Here is a 22,639-nt window from a genome sequence, read left to right on the forward strand (position 1 = left end):
CCTTTTCCAGCAACATTTGTTGGCATAAGAATTATCACTGCTATAGGGTAAAATTTTTTAGATCTGTAATAGTGCTTTTCTGTATACACCAAGGCATGAGGTATCTTCCAAGCCTTATGATAGGCATTTATTTGAGGTTTTGGTTTGATTGGTCCAACCTCATAGGAACTCAAATTGCAATTCTCTTACTATAATCTACAATGAATTTAACCAAACATCAATCTGAAGATCTGTTCAAATGTGGTGACTTTGATCTAAACTTTTGAAGACAGAAATGGGAAGAATAGTCGGAAGCCACAATACTGTTAAGTTGAATCATGTCTGTCTGTCTAGTGGCCATTTAGGGTCACTGTCAGTAAACAGAATGGCATAATTATTAGTTTATAGTGTCTCTTAAATAAATGGCTTACTGAATTGATTAAAAGATACATTTTAACAAATATGTAGCTTTTTAGTTAGGGTAGGACGGAAATGTAGATTGGTGGTACCAACTTTTGTTGAAAGACTTTTTAAATGAGAAGTAAATATGCATAAGTAGATCATCTCCTTGCTGAAAGTTTTAGAATTCTTTTATGTGAGTCTTATATTTTGGTTATAAATAGTTCTCTCTGAACAAATTATGGAACAATATTGAAAGTGAGTGAGAAAATAGTTTTATTGCATGCTTTATTTTGTATATCAATTAATAATTATAGCTACTATGTGTGCTGACTGTGTATCTCAGCTGTAATTAAGCAATCTTTACAGCTATCCCTCTGTATCCATGAGAGATTGGTTCCGGGACCCTCCACCCCTCAGGATACCAAAGTCCTGGTGCTGAAGTCCCTTAGGTAAAATGGTGTAGTATTTGCATATAACCTACTTACAGCCTCCTGGATACTTTAAATCATCTCTAGATTACTTATAATGCAAAATTCAGTGTAAATGATATGTAAATATCATTGGGGAAAAATTCAAGTTTTGCCTTTTGGAATTTTCTGGCATTCTTTATTTTAATATCTTTGATCCCATGGATGTGGGAACCTGCGGATGTGGTGGAGAGGGGGTTGGACGGGTTGGTGGGGGTTGGTGATTACATAATGAACTCAGAACAGTGGTTCAGAAATTCTGGTGCTAGTGTGTGACAAAGTTCTTACTAATCTTGAATGAAATAAAACAAAGATATTGCAAATGAACTTTTAAAATAAAGTTAAATTGATGCAATTTAAACGGTTGCTGTATTTTGACTCGTTTCTTTTTTGCCCTTTGAAATGTTAAAATACACTTTTTAAATGAAATGATTATTTGGATGATGGTAAGGTGAGTTTTTTTTTCTTTTTTGCCGCAATGCCTATATGTGGAAAAATTAAAATTGGCAAATCACTGTCAGTCACTCATTTTTGTGTGTGTGAAATTGTATTGGTCTGTGGAATCTCCAGATTTTAGAACAATGTTTTAAGAACGGTTCAGCTTTAGAGCCATCTAGTAAGATTTGTGGTGTTATCTGTAAGAAGACTCATTTTATGTCTCTCCCTGTCTCATCAGAGGTAGGAAGAGGATAGTAGAAACAGTAAGTTTTAGATAAAGGTTTATTTTATAAACCATAACTTATGCACCGTTCCTTTGCTGTATTTTACTGATTGTTTTTACACTTCAGGCAAAAGTCTTTGAAATCATCTTCGCTAATGTTTTTCGTAAACTAACTTCCTTATGTCTGACCTCTCTGAGTTTCCAGAGATGTTGAAGAGCAAAGAGTTCGGAAAAACCTTAAATACTGAAATGATTGAGTTTGTGTAAGATCTGTTTGATAAATCTAAATTTGAGGGTTTTACAGGGCTTAGTGAATCTCTAAATAAAATAAAAATTCTTTTTGTGTGAGTTCCCTGTTGATGACTGCTATGCCTTTTTCCAGAGAGTCAACATGAAGTTCTTTCTGTCACAGATCTGATAGAGACAGTTAACGAAGTTTCTAAGCTTAGCATTGCTCATGAAATCGTGGTAAATCAAGATTTTTATGTGGAAGAGAGTGTATTACCTCCCAACAGGTACAGACTCTTCTATTTTTTCCATTTTACTCCTCCTGGCATAGGTACATAGCACAAATGACTTTTGATCAGGTTTGAAGCATTTTTATTAATACAGTTAATGTTTGAGTATGTCTTAAATGGTACCAACAAATAAAACAGAGGAGTAATCAGTGTAATTATTAGTTTAATAGAGTGAAAGCAGAATAATTATATTTAAACAGGGAATAAATCAATGCAATTACTGTCAGAATGTTAATTTTGGTATCCCAGTTAGCAATGAAACACAGTGAATTTCACATCTTCTCAGACAGCTTTGAAGGAAGTAGCTCCTAGAAGTTCATTATTCTTTTAATTATCTACAGATTGACCAAGTAAGGGTGAAAAGATTGCCTTTCTAATAGTGGTATTGCCAACTCTTCATGGGATAAGTGATGTCAGGGAACATTTTTGCTTCATAATCAGCTTAATAAAAATTCTGTGAACCCAAAATTCTGTGAGCCCACTAATAAATAATGTCCCTCTAACGTTAGACTTTATTCTGCTTCTTATTAATTATATTGATATTACAATACATAAATAGGAGTCATTCAGTAAGTATGAATTGAATACTTCTAATGATTTGTTAATAGTTAGATGGGTAAATTTCTTTGTCAGAAACAATATTGTATATAGCATTTCTAATTTGCCACCTTAAAAAGTGGCTTCTATTTTGCCACTTCAGGGATTCTATTACATAAGCACCTTGCTCTATCAGTTTTTCTCCCGGTCTTCACACTTCTTAGTTTGCCAACATGTACCCATGCCGGGCACAACTTCACTGAGGGGGGTTTTCACCAAAACACAGACCTGCTCGTATCTTCCTCGGTGTCTCTGGAGCCTTAGTTAGATTTATTTTTTCTACTGGCTGGGGTGCAGAGAAAGTAAAACTAGGGAGGGGAGTGAAGGTCTATTAAAGTGAGGGGTGGGTAAATGAAGCAGAGGTAATACTATTTAGAGCTTGGTTTTCATTGTTTTGTTATTAACAGCCTTATTCTAGTGTAGTAATGCAAAAAAGTATACCGGAAAAGAGATTGAATTAGAATTTGGGGTTATCTGTTATCTATAGATAATCAATGATTGGTTTCACCTTTGGGCTTATAAAATCGTACTAATTACAGTTATGGATTCCTGACAAGGGAAATCTCCTTGTCAGGTACTCATTCAACAGACTTTATTGAGTACTTACTTACTAGGTGGATGGCAAAATGTTAAATGCTGGGGACATATAGATGAGTAACATGCTGGTTTTGCCATCAAGAAGCTTCTGTAGGAGAAACAGTCAAATAATAGATAGCTCCTGTGCAGTGATAAATTCTCTCACACCTAGTATATGGAGTTCTATGTTCATGTTTAGCTGCCTGAGGAGGATCAGGGGAGCCTTTCCTGGTAAGGTAACACTGTATGAATAGGTGCTTTTCAGATGGTCTAGGGGGAAAAGGATTCTCCTGGAAGTGGAAGTGACATGTCAGAAGCATAGAATGGTGGAAGATGATTATATATGCATTATAAGTAGTTTGTTATTGTTGAAGAACAGAGTGTTAGAAGGAGGTTGACGATAAGGTAGGAGAAGTAGCAGAATGGGATCATGAAGGGTCTTAGAGGCCAGGTATCCTGCTGGTGATGGGAAGCTTCTAAAGGACTTTAAATGAGCATGTCGTTATGGTCAGATTTTTATCTTAGAAAAATCATCGGTTTTAGCAAGAATATGTGGCGTTGTGGGAGTAATACTTTGTTGGGGCAAGAAGGCCAATTACTAGACTATTGCAATAGACCAGATGGGGATGGATTCCAGAGATATTTAGGAAGCAAAATCTCTGGGATTTGGTGACCAAGTGCATAAAAAGGATGAGGGGAAGTAATTATTACACACTAGATGAATAATATTTGGTGACATCTCACAAATGGGATTGGTGTGTTGGGGGAGGAACTTTGACTTTTTTCATTTATCTTTGTATTGCTTGTAAAAATTTTAACAGAAGCATGCATTACTATTGTATTTTTTAGTGGGGAAAAGGATAAGCTTTATGGCTTGCATGAATAAGGAACAGATTTGCGAGGGGAAGATAATGAGTTCAATTTTAGGCTTGCTGAGTTTGAGGTGCATGTAAGATTTTCAAGTGTTATCAAGAAGGAAAATCCTTCACTGGCTTTTAAGACTGAAGGAAAAGATCATTTAGTTCAAAGATGTAAGTCTATGGATACAGAAACCAAAGCACACACATTTAGATGGATGAAGAACCTCGGCTAGAACTCAGGGGCTCAACCTTTAGTTCATGGTTCTTCTTACTGCAGGAAGAGAGCCTCTCTGGAACCATGAGGTATCCTTCTGAGGAAATTTGGCCAATGCCTTTACATCTGAGACTAAACTCAGTTTATTCAACTCTGCTGAAGTCTAAACATAGCTCCTGTCCTGTCAATGTAATGGTCCTTCATTATCTTAAATGCTGTTTTGGATTTAGGAGATCATGATCCTATATCAGTTCTATGGGTAAAGAGCAATTTGCTCATTTAATCTTCTTATAGTCTTGAAGGCAGGATTATGGAGATGATGTACAATGCTTTTTGGGACCATCTGGAAGACCAGCTATCAAGTATTCCCCCCAACTTCACTTGTGCTCTTGAACTTCTAAAAGAAGTTAAGGAGGTGAGTAACCAACCTCCCATTTGTGGATAGCAAGTTCCTGAGCATCCTATACCTTTTGATTGCTGATGGCTACCAATATTCTAAACATGTCCACTATTTAAGTAGATCGTATGGAAAAGCTTCCATTGTATTTGTATGAGATAAAACTTGAAAGTTGTGATCTTGCTATAACAACACAGTATATCATTTAATGAAACAGGTTTTCACTGAACCCCCATTATGTTTTATGTGTTTCAGAAGCACGTAGATGAATAAGAGAGCCCTTGCCAACAAGGAACTTATATTTTTGAGTCAAAAGGTTATTTTAAGTGATCCTTAATAGTTTCTTTGCCTTCTGAAGTAAGACAATTTAGTAATGTCTTTATCCTTTATTTAGAATGTCTCATTCAGACCCACAGACACAGAAAACAAACTTATGGTTACCAGGCGGGAAAGAGCGGGGAGTAAATTGGGAGTTCAGGATTAGCAGATACTAACTACTATGTCTAAAATACATAAACAGCAAGGTCCTACTGTATAGCACAGTGAATTATATTCAATATCTTGCAATAGCCTATAATGAAAAAGAATACTATACATATATATATATGTATAAAATTGAATCACTATGCTGTACACCAGAAATTAACACAACGTTGCAAACTGACTATACTTCAATTTGAAAAAAAGAATGCCTCAGCCACCTTGTGGTGGTGCACTTCTTTTATCACACTCTTGTTTTCAGTCATATCTTTATCTCATTCTGTCCAGAAAGTAATATGGTGCTACTGTTCCTACTGATCCCAGTGAAGCCTTAAATTATAATTGGCCCCTAAACAGAGGAAAATAATATTCCCTATAAAAAATTTGGAGACCTAGTTTCTGGATCTCCTGAAGACAAAGACTGAGATGGCTTTGTCTTAAGGGGGTTGTTCATTACAGAATGTTTGGGATTCTAAACAATTTGGCTCCACTGATTTTCTTTTCCGGGCAGATCTTGCTATCGCTGCTATTACCACGCCAGAACTACCTGAGAAATGAGATTGAAGAAGCCCTGGACATGGATCTCCTCAAGCAAGAAGCAGAGCATGAGGCCCTGGATGTTCCTCATCTCTCTAACTACATTCTCAATTTGATGATCCGGCTATGTGCACCAGTCCGAGATGAAGCAGTGCAAAAACTAGAGAGCATAACAGATCCTGTGCAGTTACTGAAGTGAGAAACTGAATGTACTGTCCCTGAAATCTGTCTTAGACACTATGCCAGAAAACTCTGGGCTAGATTCTGTGTTTAAGCCCCTGACTTGTCTAGCTCTTCTATACTGAAGAACTGACTAATACCTCCATTTTCCCTCTCTGGACTATTGGCTGTTATATTCCAAGATCAGACTCTCAGGGCCCTTTTGATGATCTTTACATAGTTTAGACCCTTCTAAAGAAATGATACTGTTAAGACATTAGCATACAGTAATTCTTTCTTCTAGAGATTTCAAACAGCCCTTTCCCAGACATCCTCCTATGTGTCCTAACTCAAACCCTGTGAGGGGACAAGAATGAGGATTATCCTTGCTTCACAGCTGGAAGAACCAAGACCCAAAGAGATAAAATGGTATGCCCAGTGAGTTAGAAATTCAATCACCATCATTCTAACTACCCACAGAGAGTTGTTGAGATTTTGGTCATTTTTCTGAGAAGACAGAGCGACTAGACTGGATAGAGCTTTAGACTGATAACTAAAAGGTCAGAAGATGTATCTGTTCCTAGCTCTGCCAACAACTCACTCTGTGGCCTTGGGTCCCTGGGTAGAGTGTCTTTATTTGTAAATTGAAGTAGAACTATGGTTTTTAAGGCCCCTTTTAACTCAAAAATACTGTGATTTTAGGACTCCTTACTTGGGTTCCACCTCTCCACACTAGATTTCCTTTCAGAGTGTAAACATTTTATTTCTTCCTGTAACAGGGGTATCTTTCATGTTCTGGGCCTGATGAAAATGGACATGGTGAACTATACTATCCAGAACCTTCGACCCTACCTGCAGGAACATTCTGTCCAGTATGAAAGAACTAAATTCCAGCAACTCCTCAACAAGCAGCCCAGTATGTTTAAAATTTAAGGGCAGAAGAGGGGAAATTTGACCTTGGGTCTGCCTTCTTACAGTGATAGAGTATTTTCTATTTTTTGAGTAGAAACTGTCTTCCTTGGGTAAGGGGTAGGAAGAAGAAACATTTCTCTAAGACAGAAAGACCTACAAAATCACTTCTTTATTGACCAAGAATATATCTTCAAGCCTTAGTCTTCAAGCCTTGGAGTTTGAAGATATTCAAATATTCCCTTCTATGTATGTCATAGGTCTCCTCGATTGCACCACAAAATGGCTAATCAAAACGGCTATAGATCTCACTACACCATCTCCAAGTTCTCCTGACTCTCCCAGATCCTCCAGGATGGCCTGTTCACCTCCAAATTGGGCAGCTAACAACTCAGAGCTTCCCAGTTCCACCATGGTGCTGTATGAGGGTTACGTGAACCTTCTTCTCTGGGATTCTGACATTGAAGAGTTTCCCGAGGTAGGAATGTGTGTTAGAATGTTGCCTTTTTGTTTTGTATTAAATACTTCACTAGAACCCTCTTCTCCTGACAATTTGCTCTTCCCTGCCTCACCAGACTCTGCTGATGGACAGAATGCGGCTGCGGGAGATAGAATCCCAGTTGAACCAATTAACGATACTGGCCTCAGTCTTGTTAGTGGCCAGAAGTTTCTCTGGTAACATTTTATTCAGCACACCTAAATTTTTGGATAAACTAAAATATATAACCAAGGCCCTGATGGAAGAATTTAACCCCAGGTAAGCTCCATAGATCTTTCTGAGAGTTGAAAATAGTATGTGGTTTTTGGGGACATAAGCAGCTAATGTATTATTGCTTATTCTTCAACACAAATGACACAAAGAACCTTGGAAACCATCTGCAGAGGTCATTGGTGTCTTTTGATAAACTGTATTATGGCTTGGGATAGAGAAAAAATTCTTTCCAAGGAGGAGAGTGTGGAACTAGTTTACTACAAATGATTCTTATCATGTTTGCTAAAAATGAGTCATGATATACTTAAATGAATGACACTGGATTTGTGTATATATATCCAGAAGTTGATCAGTTGGTCAATAATACTGATTGATCATTTGCTGCATGCAGGGCACCACAACCAAAGTAAAAAGAGGAATTAGAAATTCAGGTCTCAATATATCTATAATTTAATTGGTGAAGTAGGGAAAACAGCCATGGAAAATGCCTAAGAAAATCTTTAAAAAGTATTTGAATAAAGTTTATGGGACTAAACAGTACTGAGTGGATCCAAGGATGGAACTGAACCCTCGTCCAATTTATCTTGTTTTCTTTGAAGTGGAGTATAGTACTGTATGTATGAATTAGTTGGCACCTTGAGGGTAACAATGAAGATATTTCACCTGCACACTGAGTCCTGCTGTCTGCTAGTGGTGGAGAGCTGGAACTCTTTTCTGAGTGGACTTTGGCCTCTGGTATGGGGCTGTCTGTGCTTTGACCCTATGCCAGGGCCATTCTGCTTTCTGTCCTTCATTTCTAGGCCTGAAGAGGCTATGGTGAGTGTGAGTGAACAAGTGTCTTATGAAATCCATCAAGGCCTCAAAAACATGGGCCTCACTGCCCTGAGTAGTGAAAAGACAGCATCTCTTATAGGCCAACTTCAGAACATTGCCGAGAAAGAGAACTGTGTTCGTAGCATTATTGGTAAGAGTCCCATGGTGGTGGTGGTGGTGGTGGTGGTGGGGAGGGGTGGCAAGGATGTAGAAGATGAGAAAGTGGAGTTAACCCTGGCTGGAAGTCAGTTATGAAGCCATTTAAAAATGGAAAAGCATGATCACTGGGAAAGTCTTTTGGTTTTAGTTTCCTTATGTATAATGTGCAGAATTGAAGTAGAATCTCTTTCAGTTTGAAGAATGAACGTATGGTTTTAAGGTGGATCTGCAGCTACGACATATAACTTACCGGTGTGAGATACTGTCCCACCAACCCTACTAAGTCATCACTGGTCATTGTCTAACTATATAGTCCTAGACCTACGGTGTGAAACCCCTTCTCTATCCCATGCTTTAAGTTACCATATAGACCCTCACACACCTCCAAGGAATAGATGCTAACTTAGTCTGTAGGACATATTCCGTGCTAGAATGGAAGCAGTGAACTTGGCCACCTTGCTTCTAACTTTTGCATCTTAGCATAGTCTGATTTGGATCTGTGATCCTGAACTTGGTGCACTGGCTGCTATGTGTGTCCTTAGAATTTCAGGTACAATGTCTAGGATCCTCTTTTTAAGTCAAATGCATGCCAGGAGCTCACTTAGAGCCACATAACACTATGAACAGCCAGAAATTTACTAGCTTTACATCTTTTGATCATGCATTGTCTTTGGGAGCTTGATAGCATTCCCTCCTCCAAAATAAAACAAACAAACAAATCTCATTTATGGGGTTTACCCAAATGAGTGGGTAGATCAGTGAATATCTCAGTTAATTTAAACTTTGGTGAACAGAGAGTGCAAGAACATTGTGTGTTTCTTCTGAAACCTCTTTGATCTTTCTCGCTTCACTCTTTCTTGCTCACAGATCAGCGGAGCCGCTTTTTTCTCAAATGCTGTTTGGTTCATGGTATGCAGGAGTCTCTGCTGGACTTCCCTGGAGGCCTTATTCTCATCAAGGAAGAGTTGGCAGAACTGGGTTGGAAGTTTGTCAATCTAATGCATCACAATCAGCAGGTGTTTAGCCCCTACTACGAAGAAATCCTGAAAGATATCATCCCTCCAGCTCAAGCACAAGAGAAAGAAGTGGAGTCTATCTGATAGTGCTGGACCCCGACTATGGCAACAGGGACCCAGGAGAGGGCTCAGCATGTTCCTGGGATGACATCACCTGTGGCCAGCAGATCAGCCTCTTCCTCAATAAAGCCCAGACACGGCTGCAGGGTTCAAGCATGTAAACACCAACTGGCTCAGCCTCCTTCATAATAAACTGAGCTGCAAGAAAACCTCGATTCCTTCTGTGTTGCAACTGAATCCAGATTCCGTTAAACGCTTAAACCCTACCATGTAAGAAGCCAGTGAGCCCTCAGTTTTCCCTTCACTGGCTGATCATTCGTCAGTATTCTGCTTGAGCATCAGAGCATCAGGTGCTAGCGTTATTTTCTCCAATGGAAAATCATTTCCTTGAGGGCTATGAAAACTTTTGGGGGAATTTTCCAGAGTATGAGTTCTGGAAGTGTAAGGGCTTCTGGAAGTCAGAAATACACTGAGATCAAGAGAGGCCAGAGAACCCCATTTCCAGTACCAAATTTTCCATATAATTTAAAAAGATGCAGTAACAGTAAGAGTCCCCACCTCCTGTTCTAGTGTGGGGCACGAAGCAGTATGAAAACCGGGGACTGGATGAAAGTCTGTATTGTCTGCTAACAGGCATTCAGCTGAGGACAGTTCTCAGCCTCAGCAGGATTCCCCCCCACTGCCCCCTCTCTCTCCCCTGGGGGTCAGGTTTGGAATATCTGAGACTGACAGCAAATCCAAGCCCTTAGGTCACTGACATTTGTATCAAGTTCATCTCTGTTCCCATTCCATAGCTGAATCAACCTCCTGTTTTCACATTTTTAGGTTTAGAATACCCCTTTCTTTTTGACAGAAGTGATGTGGGTATTCAAGGGTAGGGTAACCATCATGCTTCTTTCCACTTGCAGACTGAGACTCTAACTCCCAGGTTATGATTTTCAGCTCAGTTGGCATCAAAAATGACAGATGTTCTAGGTCCACAAGGATCTGGGCTTGTTTTCTGAAATTGTAGATATTCATCCTATCATTTTCAGGCCAACTGCAACAGACCAACAATCTAGGAACTTAGGGAAGAAAGTCAGTTTTGATTTGGACTTGTTTGAGATCGACGGGAGAAAATAGAAATTCACTTGTGGGATATTACAACTGGATGGAAAAAATGTCTTCACCATTTCACGGGATGGAAAGAGCTGAGTATGATTTATATAATCCAAGAATGATAACAGATGGGATTTGAGTTCCATTACACTGAAGGTAATTTTTCTAGAGGGTGGATCCCAGGTGATTGACACAGCTAGATGAATAGAGTGACATTAGACTGAAATGAAACTTTGCCTTATACTTTATAATTAAAATTTGGTATAATTTATTTCTTAGACATTCTGAGTTGGTTCTCTATCTCCATATGGAAGAGATAGAAATCCTAATCTTAAACAAGGAAAGATGACTTCATTCAATTCTGCTTACCATTTAGGGAATATATACGTGTGTGTGTGTGTGTAAATTGGTAGTATGTGTACATGGTTAAAAAAGACATGGTGAAAAGTCAATTTCTCTCCCACCCTGGTCTCATGTCCTCTACCCAGAGGAAATCATTATCAGATTTTTGTATATCCTTCCAGAGATATCCTAGAGTCAGAGATGTAGTGCACTGTATGTTAGGAGGGCAGTCAGTTTCAGTATTTCAGGTCTAGAGGTCACATATTTCAAAATCAAAGTCTGAGCAGTGTTTTGTTAATTAATATTAATATTTGTTTCATGTTCCTAAATATTTTCCTAAATGTTCAGACAGAGATTTGCCTGAAAAGGTTTAACTATACTGCTGTCAAGACATGTCTCCAGCAGCAGTCATCTTCAATCTCACAATTAACTGGAACTGCATCTTCAGGCAGAAAAGCCAATGGCTCACTCTTCCCCTAATTCAAGGCAGAGCACACAGAAATGTTAACAGCTTTAACAAACTTCATCTAAAACCTCATCATTATCTAAAATGCTAGGCCCTTACGTCACTAGTCTAACTGTCTAGCTTACTCGTCTCTCCTGAGCCTCAAACTCTCAGTTATAGCTTCATGTGGAACAAGGTGAGCGTTAGTACCCACCACCCCATGCATGCTGTGATCTCTGAAACGTGTGACAACCAAGGGCCTCCAACAGACCACTATTAATGCACTTTCACCATCACCAAGTGTGAAGTCCCTTGTTTCCTGTCTCTCCAGCTGTGCTTGTGTGTCTATAGGGGAAGCAAGAACTGAATATCTTAGTGTGGTGCTGACAGGAGCTTTAGTTTCAGTGAGTGCACAGAGCAGTCAGCCTGCACAGAAGGCCATAAAGCCGTGGTATTTACTGACTACAGGCCCACTAGGACCCTCGGTATGAAGTGAGCCCCAAGCTCAGAAGAGGCTCTGGGAGGAGGTGTGTGAAGGTAGAGGCTGTAGGGAAAAGGGACACACAAGTTTAGAGACGTATGTACGTGTTGGAGTGTCAGCCTCTTTACAGGGCCCTTCAATAGAATTTCTCATCAGCACATTGGGAAAAATATTAACCTTCAGGCTTTGGCGGCAGAGACAATGGGGGCAGGGATACTGGTCATAAGGAGAAATAGCAAAGGGGCTCATACTGGGCCGGGCCTCATCAGCTTCCTGGACGCGCACATTTTACATTTTAAACAAACAATATAAACCTTTAAAATTTTAATGGATTCTGCCAAGTAAAACTTAAAGTTATAAAAATTTCAAGTGAAAACCCACAGTATACGAGAAGGGCCTATTTCCCAACACTCCTTCCACCTAAAATTTAGTATAGTTTCTGCCCCAGCCTGTCCACTTTTGAAAACTTAATTAATATATTATATCAAGTTTTGCATTAGGATTTCCATAGTGATTGTAGTTAAGAAGATTTTCATGGCTATATTTGGCCTTTTTGTTGCTCTTAATGAGAATTTTAGGTTGATATCATTTCATTTTTCTACAAAGTTATTTCTATACCAGGATATTAAACCTTTTGCAGGTAATATATATGCCAATTTTTCTTCCCACATTTTTATATTCCTTTTAATTTTTTGGAAGCAAAGTGTTTCATTTTAAATTTAATAGATGTTTGTGATTAAGAAAATAACATGGTTCAATGTTTAAAAGTTAATGAAGAACACCTAGAGGTCACAGAACTCCGACCTTTGAATTGATCAGTGTCACAGAGCATCCTCACGCAGCGGAGGCGCCAGGAGCCATGAGGTGTGCCTTGGGCTTTAGGGTAAGTGCAGATTTTGAGTCCTTGCTTTGCATTTTCCTAGTACTATACCCTGTGGCAGGTGACTGACTGGCTCTATCTTTCATCTTCTTTGTAGATAGGACAATGGTAATAGTACCTATTGTGAAAGATCTGATAAGGATTGAAGCAGATCAACTGACAAGTTCTCTCCACAGAGAAGCAGATTGGTGACTTCATATCTGTCCCTCAGGTTTCCTTCCCCATGTTCGTACCTGGGCTTGTCCCTACACACCATGGCTTCTCGGGAACTAGCCACATAATAATTACTGTTGAGTAAGGGATTGATCATGATTTCTATTTTCTTATTTATGTTTTATATATTTCTAGACTACATAAAATATTTTATTATCTTAATAAAAATCATCTTTGCTTTGAACCTAAGCTTATAATAGCCACTGGCCTTCTCAGCAGTGTGATACCTTTTTTTTTATGATATTCATCTGTGACTTGATAGAGAAGATGAGATTGCTGAGCAGGAGATTTCATCATAATTTCATTTTACTTACTCCTTCAGCAATTGCTAACAAAGCATTTAGCAAATTTTGTTTCATTTTCTTAAATAATATTTTTCATTGAAGAAAATTTAGAAATTGGAGGTCACTGACCACTAATGTAAAGAAAGCTATGTATGTATATGTGCATGAGAGAAAGAGAGAGAGAGAGGATGTCAGTATGTATTGTCGATGAAAAATGAATCATTCAATATAAGATAGAAATGGAAAATTTTATTTGAGCCAAATTTTAGGATTATAACCCAGGAAGGGCATCTCAGAAAGCTCTGAAAACTATTCTGCTGGTTAGAAATCAAGGCACAATTTTATAAGTTTTTTGAGATAGAGGGCTGTACATCAAATGACGTATTATTGACAGTTTACATGATCCAGATCTAAGCGTCAATCCTGGTGGGTCATGTGACCCCTTACAAGATCAAGAAGTAATGTTATCATTTAAGGAGTTGTCTTGGTGATGCCGGGAGAATGTGGCATCTTTATGGTTGAGCAGGTATCCCTGCCAACGGGGGAGGTCTGGTCGCTGCATAATGCAGTTACACAATGCACAGCTGGGGGAGAGAGGGAGCCTAAGGGCAGAGAAGAATTTCTCATGTTTAAATTTTTCTTGGCTTGCCATAAAATATGAATTTTATTTCATAATTTCCCCCTGTGGACCATTAATCTTTTGATAGAAAGCATTAGGTGATCAAATATTTGGTCCCTAGAAGCCAGGATGGCTGCGTCTGCCTCAGTGTCCATCATGTCCCTCGATGCCTTGTCCTAATAGTCTGGTTCTCTCTTTTTGGGGGCTATACTAGCAGAATGTTAGGCAAGGATTGGCAGCCAATTCTAGGTTGTCCACTAAGGAACTTAAGCCAATTTTCCTCACAAGTGCATTGTGTATGCCCATTATTTTATAGAGAGCTATAGAGGTGATCTATAGTTTCAAATCATTTAGACATCATTAATCTCATACGAGCAGATGCCACACAGTATGAAAGGCAAGAAACTGTCACCGTATCAGTTCCACAAACAAATTTAAATTGGTAGCAGGAACAACAATGTCATCAGCAAAAATTTAAGCCAAAATCCTCCTGAACCAAACCAGTTTCCTAGTATTCCCCGTAAACTGGGAGGAAGGTTGTTCAGAGAAGAAATTTCACTCTTCGTGGGTCATAAAATGATTTAACAAATATCGTGGCCAAATGGTCATACCATTGGAAAACTGATAGAAACCAGCATGCCCACCCTAAAGGCAGATCGACAGATTGGCAAGGGCTGTTTCCAAGGCTGCCTGGAAGTGACCTTGAACCCAAGGGAAACCAACTGTGCATCTCCCTAGCCAACCTGGGGAAAGGCAAGGTCATAAACTTGTTCCATAAATCCACTGGGTCCTGTTAGGAGCTACCCAATATTCAACATCTAATATAAAGGATTATTTATGGCCAAAACAGTCATCATTAATTGGCTGCGTAAAAAGGATCTGACTTAGTGATATTGGCAGTAATGTTAGCTTGCATGGTGCTGGACTTTCTTTCTTTTAAAATAAAATTTCTAAAGCACCCAATCAGAGCCTTGGAGAGGTGAAATCCACCAGGGCAACCTGGGTGTACTGGACATAGGTAATTGGTCATAAATCCAGCAACTGGGTTTATTTTTGAAACTTGCATATGATTGAGCCCAAGAAATACATTTGGCTCACAAGCAAAAGTATGAGCAAAATAATCAGTATGCAGGCTGGTCTGGCATCTTGGGTCAGCTGTCTACTTCAGATGTCTTCTTCTCATCCTGGTCTGGTAGCGCTGGTCTTAGTCAAAGTCAGATGTCAGAAACAGGAGTAGCAGTTCATTCAGGAGATGCCTGACATGGTCCCTTCCAATGTGGCTGCAACGAGTCTTTCATCTCATGTCTTTTCCTATATGAATAATCTAGTTGCAGGTCATGGAGAATCAGATCTTCATCCAAAGTTGGATTACTGTGCTAAACTTCATAAACAAAGGTAGAGTGTCCTTTTAATAAATAAACTTTTCAAGGAACTATCTGGGAAGTCTTAGCCAGTAAATACAGACCTCAATTAACAAAACTAGAATTTAATATTTACTGAAACAACATAATGTTGTTCCTAAAACTATCCTCATTTCTACCAAATACCTGATTAATTGGCCATATAGTCTCTTATTTTGGAGAGTTGGTGGTGGTGGGGGCGGTGTGATATAGATTCCTTTAAACTGGCTGTGCTGGAAGTTTATATAAAGAATCTCAGACTGAACTTTAAAAGGCCAGGAAGGGCATGTCATACATTCTGACTGTGATATCTATAGATTTGGGTGATGGACTTGGGTGAATTCTTCTCTTCTCCAGGTCCCCAAAATACCTTGAGATTCCTGCACCTGTTAGGAGGTGGCCTTCTTTATATACCTAAGAAAGCTGCTGGGAACCCAAGAGTTTCCAAAATCTGGAGGGATCAGGTAGAAAGAAAAGATGTGTCAATTCTATTTACAGAGGTGTAATTTGAAGGTTTCCTTATATCTATATACAACACAGATTAAAAACCAGTAATATTTCAGACAAAGACCAAAAATTATAACTACACTCATTAAGTTCACTTAGTCCTATGTGACTAATCTGTGGTCTTAATCTGTTAACAGTTTTATGAAGCCATCAGATTTTCCACTAAAGCTCTTTAATTTCTTACCCAGTTCAGCAGTATGACCTGAAAGTTATCAGGAATTTGTATTTGTCAAAAAATCCTTTCTATGAATCTTGAAGAAAAGTATTTGTGCAAAAACATCAGAGTACAATAATAATTGTCTACAAATGACAAAAATTTAAAAAGTCAAGGTTAAAGACTTCTTTATCACATCACAATTGAAAAGAAACGTGGTTACAGCTGTGACATACACTAACATTATGACTGATGTCACTTTCTAAAACATACCAGAATTTTAAAAGTTCCATATAATTTATAGAATGCATATATTAATAACATTTACCCATACGACACAATCTAAGAAGTTTTATCACCACTTATTTAACAATGCTTTACTTTTAATTTAACATACCAAATATACCTAATTAGTTTAATATTACTCTCTCTGAGATGGAGAGAAAACAAATATTTTGAGATGTTCCAGGGACCTTTTGAAAAACCTCAAATTTAACTAGAGGTCACATGAACTTCATTTAGAATTTGATCTTTGGAAAGTTTGTCCAAAATACCAGTTTCTAAAAAAAATATAGTATAGTCAGTTTACAATGTTGTGTCAATTTCTGATGTACAGCATAATGTTTCAGTCATACATGTACATACACATATTCCTTTTAATATTCTTTTTCATTGTAGGTTACTACAAGATATAGAATATAGTTCCCTGCACTACAAAGTATGAACCTACTTATCTATTTAATATATAGTAGTTAATATCTACAAGTCTTGAACTCCCAAATTATTTCTTCCCATCTCCTTTCCCCACCTGTAACCATAAGTTTGTTTTCTATGCCTGTGAGTCTGTTTCTGTTTTGTAAATACGTTCATTTGTGTCATTTTTTTTATATTCCACATAGATGTGATACGATATTTTTCTTTATCTTTCTGGCATTCTTCACTTAGTATGACAATCTCCAGGTCCATCCATGTTGCTGCAAATGACATTATTTTATTATTTTTTATGGCTGAGTAGTATTCCATTATGTATATGTATATACATATACAACAACTTTCTTATCCTGTCATCTATTGATGGATATTTAGATCATATCCATGTCTTGGCTATTGTAAATAGTGCTACTATGAACATTGGGATGCAAGTATCTTTTAGAATTAGAGTTCCCTCTGGATATACACCCAGGAGTGGGATTGCTGGGTTATATGGTAAGTCTAGTTTTAGTTTTTTAAGGAATCTCCATACTGTTTTCCATAATGGCTGCACCAAACTACATTCCCACCAACAGTGTAGAAGAGTCCCCTTCTCTCCACAAAAATATCAAAGTTTTAAAACACTCGATCAAATAGAATCATAGATCACTGTGAAACAATACCCATTCACTTAGCCAAGGTGGCAATAAAAGATCTCACTAGCAAATACAGATCATTTAAACAAAGAAATTCACAATCTATTACCAAAAGCAGTTCAATATTTTAAGAAAACTTTGTCCCTTTAGGGAGAGAACCAAATTCAGGTTTTGTACCAGTTTACCTTTGAAATTCATCTTCTTAATTAAGTTCAATCTTATCTTAGCCAACCTTGACCATGCACAAAACTCTCTCAGTGTTCCTTCTCCACATATCTCCCATAACTTTCTGATCCATTCAGAAACAACCATTACTAGGACAAAACCACCTTTTTTCCTTTAACAAAATACATTTTCATTCCCCATAACTTCTTTGCTGAAAACACACATCTTACTTTCCCTTGCATACTGAAATGTTCCCTTATCATTTTTAACCTCGAAGCTTTAATCTCTAGTGAACACCAAGAAGTAATTGTAAACTGTTTGTCGTATCAGTATTTCCTGATTGACACACTTACATTTTAGTCTTCCTCTCCTAAGAAGACAAAGGTAGGTAAACTTAGACCTGCCCAGTAATTAATGTCCCAGTATTTTATCCTATTTGAAATGACCTGGATAGTGAATGAATTTTTATTTTAACTTAGTTTAGTTTCATGTTGTCAAAATCTGGAGATACTATCCTTACAGCAGACATTCCTAAAACAGAAATATTCCTAGAGTACCTAAAAGCTCTTCTCATTTACCTCTATTATATTTAGTTAAAAGTTTGCCATTCTTTTTCTTGCTGACACACTTTGTAGGAGGAATAATAAGGTCTTATTTGATTTCTAGTAAACCTAGTTACAATAAAAGTATTATTGTTGATGACTCTAAGGACATGTCAGTATTAATCAAACCCACGAGCTTAAGCTAACTTTAATACCACATATTAATTCAATACTGATTATTTCCCAGATCACATAAACCTGATACTCATTCTGGCTAGATTCTTTTATATTTCCAAGTATTTATATAAGTACTTAATTTCCTTTAAGCCAATTAAATAGAGCTCTTTTAAAAATAAATTCTGGCAATACCACACATCTACAACACACATATAGATACATACAAACACATAAACAAACATGGAGACCTCATAGTTCCCATTCAAAATTTCAGTCCTGAATCAGATACAAAAATGTAAAACCCCTTAGTTACAAGAGGTTGGATTCAAATTGAGTTTCTGGCAGATGAAACAAATCAAGGTCGCCTGTCTAGATGGCTAAATCCTTTTCATTAATGTTTACGGAGAAGACACTTAAGATTTCTATTTATCCTTTGCAAGTCAAGTACCAAATTACCTACCCCCTTTCCTGAAATTTGCTTTTTAAAAACATGATGGAGATAAGAGTTCCTGGAGAAGACCAAGTAGCACATTTGCATCTCAAAGGCATAGGAGATCTTTTCATTTTGTTTATGGTTTCCTTTGCTGTGCAGAAGCTTACACATTTAATAAGGTCCCATTTGTTTATTTTTGCTTTTATTTCTATTGCCTACGAAACCTAGGAAAACATTGCTATGATTTATGTCAGAGAATGTTTAGTCTGTTTTCTTTTCTAGGAGATTTATGGTGTCCTAACTTATGTTTAAGTCTTTAAGCTATTTTGAGTTTATTCACGTGTCTGGGGTGAGGGAGCGTCCTAGCTTCACTGATTTACATGCAGCTGTCCAGTTTTCCCAGCACTACTTGCTGAAGAGGCTGTCTTTTCTTCATTGTATATTCTTGCCTCCTTGTCAAAGATCAACTGGCCGTAGATGTGTGGGTTTATTTCTAGGCTCTCTATTCTATACCATTGATCCATATGTCTGTCTTTGTGCTAATACTATGCTGTTTTAATTACTGTAGCTCTGTAGTATTGTCTGAAATCTGAGAGGATTATTCCTCCAGCTTTGTTGTTTTTCCTCAGTATTGTTTTGGCAGCTCTGGGTCTTTTGTGATTCCATAAAAATTTTAGGATTATTTGTTCTAGTTCTGTGAAAAATGTCCTGGGTAATTTGATAGGGGTCTCATTACATCTGTAGATTGCTTTGGATAGTATAGCCATTTTAACAATACTAATTCTTCCGATCCAAGAGCATGAGCTATCTTTCCACTTTTTAAAACCATCTTTAATTTCCTTTATCAATGTTCTATAGTAATCAGTGTATAAGTCTTTCGGTCCTCAGTCAAGTTTATTCCTAAGTATTTTATTTTATTTTTTGATGTGATTTTAAAAGGGATTTTTTAAACTTTCCCTTTCTGATATTTTAATGTTAGTATAAAGAAATGCAACAGATTTCTGCATGTTAATCTTGTAACCTGCTATCTTGCTGAATTCATTTATCAGCTCTAATAGTTTTTGTGTGAAGTCTTTAGTGTTTTCTATATATAGTATGGCATCTGCACATAGTGACAGTTTTACCTCTTCCCTTCCAAAAGGATCTCTTTTATTTCTTTTTCTTGTCTGATTGTTACGGCTAGGACTTTCAATACTATGTTGAACAGAAGTGGTGAGAGTGGGCGTCCTTGTCTTAGTCCAGATTTTAGCAGGGAGGCTTTCAACTTTTCACTGTTGAGTATTATATTGGCTGCGGGTTTGTCATAAATATGTATGTTTTCCTATACCCACTTTGGTAAGAGTCTTTATCACAAGTGGATGTTAAATTTCATCAAATATTTTTTCTGCATCTATTGAGAAGTTCATGTGGTTTTTGTCCTTCCTTTTGTTGATGTGGTGGTGTTTGCATGTGTTGAAACATCTTTGTGACTCTGGGATAAATACAACTTGATTGTAGTGTATGATCTACGGACTAGGAGAAAATATTTGCAAACAATGCAGACGACAAGGACTTAACTTCCAGAATGTACAAACAGCTCATACAACTCAATAGCAAAAACAACAATACAAACAATCCAATCAAAAAATGGGCAGAAGACCTAAATAGACATTTCTCCAATTTGTATGTCTCCAGACATACAGATGGCCAATAAGCATATGAAAAGATGCTCAATACCACTAATTATTAGAGCATTTCTCTATGCAAATCAAAACTATAAGGGGGTATCACTACCTCACACCAGTCAGAATGTCCACATTTAAAAGTCCACAAGTGATAAATGCTGGAGAGGGTGTGGACAAAAGGGAATCCTCCTACACTGTTGGTGGGAATGTAAATTGATGCAGCCACTAAAGAAAATAGTACGAAGATTCCTTTAAAAACTAAAAATAGAGTTACCATATGATCCAGCAATCTCACTACTGGGCATATATCCAGAGAATACTCTAATTTGAAAAGACACATGCACCCCAGTGTTCACAGCAGCACTATTTATAATAGCCAAGACATGGAAGCAACCTAAATGTCCATCAACAGATGACTGGATAAAGAAGATGTGATATGTGTGTGTGTGTGTGTATATATATATATACACACACACAAAATATACAATATATACATATATATAATGAAATACTACTCACCCATAAAAAAGAATAAAATAATGCCATTTGCAGCAACATGGATGGACCTAGAGATTATCATACTAAGTGAAGTAAACCAGAAAGAGAAAGATGACACAAGATTTTATGGTAGCTCACAGAGAAAAAAATGTGACAATGAATATATATATGTTCATGTATGACTGAAAAATTGTGCTCTACACTGGAATTTGACACAACATTGTAAAATGATTTTAAATCAATGAAAAAAATTTTTAGAGATGAATATCATAATATCAATTATAAGGGGTCTTAAAAAATGACACAAATGAATTTATTCATAAAAGAGAAACCTACTTACAGACAAAGACAACAAACCTATGATTACCAAAGGGGAAAGGAGTGGGAGAGGGATAAATTAGGAGTTAGGGATTAGCAGATACAAACTGCTATATACAAAATAGACAAACAAATTTCTACTGTATAGCCCAGAGAACAATATTCAGTATCTTGTAATAACCTATAATGAAAAAGAATACATACAAATATTTTTTTAAAGGCATAAGAGGAGAAAGTCAAGTTCATCCTAGGATGACTTTGTTCCGTTAAGGTCAGAAAAAAATTTTTTTCTCAATACTTACAAGCCTCTTAGGATAAATAGGGAGGTTTGGGCAGTGGTAAAAAGATTGGTGGGTTTTGGATTATTTCTGGAGCCACACCTCTGATCTTGTAAAGACAAGATTTGTAAAACAAGGAGTTTTTGTTTGTTTCTTCAAATAATTTGGTGGCCACCTCATTCTTCAAAGGACTGACACATTCATTCACCTATGTTGGAATGTTTTACTTTTCCTCTCTTAGCTTAGGGAAGAAGGCCTCCCCCCAAAATTTCTATCAGGCTCTGAATGTCAGCTGTGGTCAGTTTAGTCAGACCCGGTGGCCTCCCATTCTAGCAATCTAGTTACACTTTTTTTAATGGAGGTACTGGGGACTGAACCCAGGACCTCATGCATGGTAAGTATGCACTCTACCACTGAGCTATACCCACCCCTAATTTTTCTAAATAAATTTGTAACAGAGTTAAAAGCTTTTCGGGGGGAGGGGGTCACACAGCTAGTTTTTAATTCCATTGGTATCTATATCATGCCCACAATGTACATAAACAACCCATCCACTTGGTGGTGAAGATGATGATGGAGATGAAATCCTGTTGCAGACCTAGAGGCTTGGGTATAGAGCCAGAAGGTATGATGGGGTGTGGGGCCCAGGCAGAAGCACAGGAAAAGGTGTGACCTCCAAGGAGAGAAAGAAGTTAACATTCATAGAATTATTTTTAGTCAGAGACACTTTCTATGGTGTTTTCTTTAAGCCAAACAAGTATTCAGTTATTATCTCCATTATTCACAAGTGTGTAATTAGGTCTAAGTTTTTTCCATTGTTTCCTGAAGGTCTTAATGCTTTGAATGCAGAAATCCCTAGTAGTCCTGGTAGCTGATGCCACACTGTCTGTTGCTCATTTTTTTTTCTTTCATGAGTTGCATAATTTTTACATTAAAAAAAATCAGTGAATAAATTTAAACAATTTCTGTACTGCCAAAAGAAATGTTAAAAGTGTGAAAAGTAAATATTTATAAACAGTATTACAGACTATGCTAATATGCTTGACCAAAGAAGACTTTTGCTAATCAGTAGAGAAGGGGAGGAAAGTATCAACAAATAATTCACTTAAAATGCAAAATGATTCTCCAGTAAACTTCTGGAAAGGTGTCAAACCACATTAGCTAAAAGAAAAGAAAATTGGGAGATGTCATAAGTGAAAAAGTCAATATTGAGAAAAATTCTGTGATTATAACTTTTAAAATAATATACAAGCATATTAAATGTGGCAACCAGTCAGTG

At 37.4% G+C, this 22,639-nt stretch overlaps 1 protein-coding gene and 1 non-coding gene across 2 annotated transcripts; one reads left to right on the top strand and one right to left on the bottom strand.

The window, feature by feature from the left end:
• Nucleotides 1–1,382: 1,382 nt before the first annotated feature.
• On the top strand, nucleotides 1,383–9,729 carry LOC102517362 (T-complex protein 11 X-linked protein 2). Its single transcript, XM_032475223.1, has 8 exons — nucleotides 1,383–2,024; nucleotides 4,569–4,689; nucleotides 5,663–5,883; nucleotides 6,627–6,763; nucleotides 7,017–7,234; nucleotides 7,332–7,513; nucleotides 8,269–8,432; nucleotides 9,308–9,729. Exons 2-8 carry the CDS (start codon nucleotides 4,585–4,587, stop codon nucleotides 9,538–9,540), a joined length of 1,260 nt encoding a protein of 419 aa, XP_032331114.1. The 5' UTR covers nucleotides 1,383–2,024; nucleotides 4,569–4,584; the 3' UTR covers nucleotides 9,541–9,729.
• An 11,987-nt stretch (nucleotides 9,730–21,716) lies between these two features.
• On the bottom strand, nucleotides 21,717–21,788 carry TRNAG-ACC. Its single transcript has one exon. It is a non-coding gene; the product is annotated as a tRNA-Gly (tRNA).
• Nucleotides 21,789–22,639: the final 851 nt, after the last annotated feature.

Source organism: Camelus ferus, chromosome X, assembly GCF_009834535.1.
Source record: "Camelus ferus isolate YT-003-E chromosome X, BCGSAC_Cfer_1.0, whole genome shotgun sequence".
Taxonomy (NCBI): domain Eukaryota; kingdom Metazoa; phylum Chordata; class Mammalia; order Artiodactyla; family Camelidae; genus Camelus; species Camelus ferus.

Coding starts and splice junctions, on each gene's coding strand:
- LOC102517362 (XM_032475223.1), top strand. CDS start 4,585: ATGGAGATGATGTACAATGCTTTTTGGGACCATCTGGAAGACCAGCTA. Junction 5,884..6,626: donor GATCCTGTGCAGTTACTGAA/GTGAGAAACTGA, acceptor TTCCTGTAACAG/GGGTATCTTTCATGTTCTGG. Junction 8,433..9,307: donor CTGTGTTCGTAGCATTATTG/GTAAGAGTCCCA, acceptor TCTTGCTCACAG/ATCAGCGGAGCCGCTTTTTT.